This window comes from Ranitomeya variabilis, chromosome 3 (assembly GCF_051348905.1).
Source record: "Ranitomeya variabilis isolate aRanVar5 chromosome 3, aRanVar5.hap1, whole genome shotgun sequence".
In the NCBI taxonomy this organism is placed as follows: Eukaryota; Metazoa; Chordata; class Amphibia; order Anura; family Dendrobatidae; genus Ranitomeya; species Ranitomeya variabilis.
This window is the reverse complement of record NC_135234.1, coordinates 237,132,936-237,139,119: the sequence shown is the minus strand read 5'-3', so window position 1 is coordinate 237,139,119 and position 6,184 is coordinate 237,132,936. Positions and strand designations below refer to the sequence as shown.

At 44.8% G+C, this 6,184-nt stretch overlaps 1 protein-coding gene across 1 annotated transcript; it reads right to left on the bottom strand.

The window, feature by feature from the left end:
- Positions 1–233: 233 nt before the first annotated feature.
- On the bottom strand, positions 234–1,504 carry LOC143818116 (uncharacterized). Its single transcript, XM_077299535.1, has 3 exons — positions 962–1,504; positions 721–880; positions 234–605 (listed from the first exon to the last, which is right to left on the bottom strand). The coding sequence occupies exons 1-3, from the start codon at positions 1,074–1,076 to the stop codon at positions 407–409; spliced, it is 474 nt and encodes a 157-aa protein (XP_077155650.1). The 5' UTR covers positions 1,077–1,504; the 3' UTR covers positions 234–406.
- Positions 1,505–6,184: the final 4,680 nt, after the last annotated feature.

Here is a 6,184-nt window from a genome sequence, read left to right as displayed (position 1 = left end):
GGAAAGTAGTAGTGGCTGTGTGGGGAGGTGTGGGAGTTTTGGATTTTGACATGACCCGCAGTAGAGCAGCATGGCAGTCGTGCATTACCTGCATCTGCTCGTCAAGACTAAGCTTTTCCATGCTCCTGAGCATAGATTGAAAGAAAAGGTTACTTGGAGCTTGACTTGCATCTGAATGCAGCCTATCCAAGCGACTGCTGTTTTCAGTGATGCGTGCTTGCACCATGTTGAAACCAGCAGTCACTTGCTCTCCCAAAATTTTGAAAGAGCTTTGGAAGGATGCATTCAGATGCAAGAACTCAGGAGCATAGCTCCTTTCCAGACCCCTCTGTCGCTGCCGCCATGAACCTAATGGTGGTCTAGAGGTGGCAGGATCAGAGGGGTGTGGTGAAGGGAACGCTATGTCTTAACCAGCAGATTCAAGTAACGAGGGCTGCAATGCTGCTCCAGTGCTTGTGGAGGTGGATGGGGCAGAGGTACCGGAAGGGCCAGACAAGGGGTCAGAGGGGTGGGGTCTACCGACGTGGCCCTCGGTGGCGGACTCCTGAGAGATCGCTCCAGAGGGGTCCAAGGTAGATGCAGGCGCCCGATGACTAGAGAAGGTGCTGTGAAATAGAGAAAAAAATACAATTAATATATTGATAGGGGAAAAGCCCTGACAGAAACCAAAACAAGTCATAAAGGTAACATTGGTAATTGAATGGGCTGTTGAATACTTACATTCTATTCAGCATACTTTGTCTGAGGAACGACAGGGCACGGCTATATTTATATCGGTGCTTTCGCCGTCCTGATGAGCCACTCGGGGCCTGCATCTCCTGGTTAAACTCCCTCTTGAAGCGATCTCTGAGTGACCGCCACCGCTTCCTAACCCTTTCACCTGAAAAGACAAGAATAAAAGCAAGTGTTATTAAAACACATTCCATTCAGTTCAAAACGTAACTGATAAGTGAATACTTACATTCTTGACTCTGCTGCCTTGGATCAAGGTCCTCCCAACTCCGCAATACGTTCCGGCTTACTTCCTCCCAGAGCCGACGGGTGACATGTGTGTCTGAATGCCAGCGGTGACCCATATTCCACAGTGGCTCCCGCTTGCGCACCTCCTCGATGAGTTGCTCTACATCAATGCCGGTGATGTCCTCAACATCCGAGTCGGGAGCACGCTGTGAAGTCTGAAAATAAAACAAACAAAAAAAAAATTAATACACTGAAACCAAAAACTACAGCGAAAAAAAAAATAATAAAAAAAATAAAAAATACTCACTGCTGGCTGACCGCAGTGGCGACCACCACATCGACTCCGGGAGCGGGTGGGAGGATCCTTCTGGCGTTGGCCTGAATGTGCAGCAGACTAAAACAAAAGAAAATTAGTTATCTTTTATATAGGCATATGTTGTATGTGTACAGTGATGTATGATGATCTGTTTTGTGTTGGGTGCACTGTGATGTGTGAAGCAACTGTTTCGACACAACTTACACTCTGTGCGCCCGCTCCTGGCATTTCTCCACACATCTCGTCCCCTTCTGAGAGCCCCTCGTCTGCTTCAGCTTCCTGTGAAAACATACAGGTCCTTCTCAAAAAATTAGCATATAGTGTTAAATTTCATTATTTACCATAATGTAATGATTACAATTAAACTTTCATATACTATAGATTCATTATCCACCAACTGAAATTTGTCAGGTCTTTTATTGTTTTAATACTGATGATTTTGGCATACAACTCCTGATAACCCAAAAAACCTGTCTCAATAAATTAGCATATTTCACCCGACCAATCAAATAAAAGTGTTTTTTAATACCAAACAAAAAAAACATCAAATAATAATGTTCAGTTATGCACTCAATACTCGGTCGGGAATCCTTTGGCAGAAATGACTGCTTCAATGCGGCGTGGCATGGAGGCAATCAGCCTGTGACACTGCTGAGATGTTATGGAGGCCCAGGATGCTTCAATAGCGGCCTTAAGCTCATCCAGAGTGTTGGGTCTTGCGTCTCTCAACTTTCTCTTCACAATATCCCACAGATTCTCTATGGGGTTCAGGTCAGGAGAGTTGGCAGGCCAATTGAGCACAGTAATACCATGGTCAGTAAACCATTTACCAGTGGTTTTGGCACTGTGAGCAGGTGCCAGGTCGTGCTGAAAAATGAAATCTTCATCTCCATAAAGCATTTCAGCCGATGGAAGCATGAAGTGCTCCAAAATCTCCTGATAGCTAGCTGCATTGACCCTGCCCTTGATGAAACACAGTGGACCAACACCAGCAGCTGACATGGCACCCCACACCATCACTGACTGTGGGTACTTGACACTGGACTTCAGGCATTTTGGCATTTCCTTCTCCCCAGTCTTCCTCCAGACTCTGGCACCTTGATTTCCGAATGACATGCAAAATTTGCTTTCATCAGAAAAAAGTACTTGGGACCACTTAGCAACAGTCCAGTGCTGCTTCTCTGTAGCCCAGGTCAGGCGCTTCTGCCGCTGTTTATGGTTCAAAAGTGGCTTTACCTGGGGAATGCGGCACCTGTAGCCCATTTCCTGCACACGCCTGTGCACGGTGGCTCTGGATGTTTCCACACCAGACTCAGTCCACTGCTTCCTCAGGTTCCGGTCACCTCTTCTCGTTGTACAGCGTTTTCTGCCACATTGTTTCCTTCCAACAGACTTACCATTGAGGTGTCTTGATACAGCACTCTGGGAACAGCCTATTTGTTGAGAAATTTCTTTCTGGGTCTTACCCTCTTGCTTGAGGGTGTCAATGATGGCCTTCTTGACATCTGTCAGGTCGCTAGTCTTACCCATGATGGGGGTTTTGAGTAATGAACCAGGCAGGGAGTTTTTAAAAGCCTCAGGTATCTTTTGCATGTGTTTAGAGTTAATTAGTTGATTCAGAAGATTAGGGTAATAGGTCATTTAGAGAACCTTTTCTTGATATGCTAATTTATTGAGACAGGTTTTTTGGGTTATCAGGAGTTGTATGCCAAAATCATCAGTATTAAAACAATAAAAGACCTGACAAATTTCAGTTGGTGGATAATGAATCTATAGTATATGAAAGTTTAATTGTAATCATTACATTATGGTAAATAATGAAATTTAACACTATATGCTAATTTTTTGAGAAGGACCTGTAGTGATTAACCAAAATTTTAACTAACACCCAAAAAAATGTAAAACATTTTTAACTGACCGCTACACGCAGTCTCTCTGGAGGAGGGCTATCAGAAGAGGACATTCTTGCTGTGGTCCCTGGCAAAGGTGGCCTGTGGTTCCTGGTGGCCAGAGGTGGTTGGCTTCCTGGTGGCTCTGTAAGTAAAAAGACACTTGCAATCTGCTATACACATTGAATTGGCAGATTTAGGGTCTTCAAAACTTACATCTGGAAATGGCCTTGCTGTCTGTGCACGTGGCTGTGTGTGCACGTGGCTGTGGTCCCTGGTAAAGGTGGCCTGTGGTTCCTGGTGGCCAGAGGTGGCTGTGGTGCCTGGGTGGTCTTTGGTTCCTGGTGGATCTGTAGGTATAAAGAATTTATAGTTAGACACAACCCCCGAACTAGGTAATGTTTAACGATAACCACCCTGCTAAAATGATGTGAGCAATGTTCATGCAGGGCAACACCCAAACCCAAAAACAAATACACCCCATCCACCTAACCATTTCCACCCACAAATAAAAAAAAAAAAAAAATTAAATTGAAATGTCAACCCACCATGTTAAAAAATATTTACCACATATTTGATTTTCAAATATCCCTTGAAAAATTCCCCCCTCCCCAAAAAAAACCTGTAAAATATTACCTTTATTAAAAAATAAACCCTCAACCAACTCTGTATTGCATGTGTTACCATTTGTACATACACCAGTTTTAAATTTTCCTTTATGAAATGATACTACGCACATTTTTTATTAAACATTTTATTAATTTCTTTTTTATTTTTTATTTTTTTGTCATAACAATAAGGGTATGTGTCCACGTTCAGGAAACGCAGAGTCAAAAACGCAGCGTCCAGATGTTACAGCATAGTGGAGGGGATTTTCTGAAATCCCATCTCCACTATGCATTAAAAAACGCATGCGAAATTCCTGCAAAAACGCACATGCGGTGCGTTTTTTAAGAACGCAGCATGTCCTTACATAGCATAAAAAACGTAAGGACAGCGCAGGTGACCTGCCAGTGACCTCAGGTGCAGATTTGGTCAGGATTTTACTTGCATAAAATCCTGACCAAATCCTGAAACAATCCTGAACGTGGACACATACCCTTAGGAGCTAAAATGCTCTTTATTTTAAATACAAGTACATCAACTGGGAATGGTTTCAAAAGTAATAAAAAAACCAACAATTTTAAAGAGAAAAAAAAAAACACACGCAAGACACACGCTCACACATTGAAACCACATGCTGCACAGACCACTATACTTGGTAAATACATCAGATTTTTAAAAAAAAATAACAACGCACACAAACATGCCTGAAAGCACACAGATGCATGCACACGCACAAAAGCACACAGGCACAGGCATAACACAAGCATAACACAGACAGAGGCATAACATTGGCGCAGGCATAAGGTGCAGGCAGGTGCAGGCATACATACAAAAGCACACAGCCGTACGCAAATACACAGATGCACACACACAAAAGCACACAGGCTATGCAAACACACACAGATGCACAAAAGCACACAGGCGGACCCAAACACAAGACGGATACACACACGCACACATACACACGTAAAAAAGGCTGGCAGTCCTCCGGCTGGAGCTGGATGTCTTCACAGTGGCAGGCCTCAGGGTGGATCTAAACTCTAGCAGGACACTGGCTGTTGCAGGACGATGGCAGGCCTCTGGTTATATTCAGGTTTTAAGCTCTTGCTGTAGTCAGTACGTCATACAGACACAAATGCACACGCACACACAGACATGCAGACACATGCACACAGACGCACACAAAAATGGCAATACTCACACTGGCTCTATGGTGGCTGGAGTCTGGGTGTGGCAGAAGTCTAGCTGGTAGGCAAGAGTCTTGCTGGCAGGCTGGAGTCTTGCTGGCAGGCTGGAGTCTTGCTGGCAGGCTGGAGTCTTGCTGGCAGGCTTCTTCCATGTAGGCTTCTTGCTGGCACAATTGGGGTTGAAGGCCCAGGCCAGGTTTATATAGATTTGGGGGTGACTGGTGAATTTGCTACAAAATCCTGAATCTGAGCATGCTCGGTGTAAAAAAAACGTATTGCAGCGCTGCATTGTGTCGTACGACGTCTCGATGGATCCTGCGTCCATAGGCTTCCATTGTAGCGAACGACGCATGCCGCAGGATGCGTCGCGACACGTTTTTTAGGCGGAGACAAAAAACGTTACAATCAACGTTTTTTTCCAGACGACGTGTCACCAAATTCCGAGGCATCCGTCGCACGACGCACACAACGCGTGTCAATCCGTCGCATTGCGTCGCCAATACAAGTCTATGGGAAAAAAACGCATCCTGCGGGAGAATTTGCAGGATGCGTTTTTTTCACAAAACGACGCTTTGAGACGTCCGCCGAACAACGCTAGTGTGAAAGTAGCCTTAGGCTAGCACCAGTGGTCTGTCCTGTATTTATAAAACTAAAATCCTCACTAATCTGAACCTCCCATTCTCATTTCCAAGACTCCTTGGGTGCTGCACCAATTCTTTGGAAGGCACAACCCAGGTCATTTTAATTACCATTAGCCACAGTTTTAAGCTTGGCCTAAAAATGCATTTGTTTACACTGGGCTATCACTTCATCTCACTTATCTAACTATCCTCTTTTTGCCCATGCACAATTTTCTTCAAAATCAGGACTCTTGTATCATCTGTTCACCCTCCATGCACTTTATAGCCCTCTGTGCCTGTACACTGGCTGGTGACCAATTCATGCAGTGTTAGGCCTCTTTCACACTTCAGTCTTTTTGCGTCAGTTTGAATCAGCCGTTTTCATCAAATAGCGGATCTGCCATTTTTTTTTGGGCGGATCCGCTATTTTCCCATAGACTTGCACTAGCGACGGATTGTGACGGATGGTCGTCTGTTCCATCCGCCATGTGACGGATCCGTCGAAATTTGGCGGACGTCATCTAGACATAGACGGACATTATAACGTTTTTGTCTGCGCCGAAATGGCGGTTCGCGACGGATCCGTCGCGTCCTCCATTCCATAGA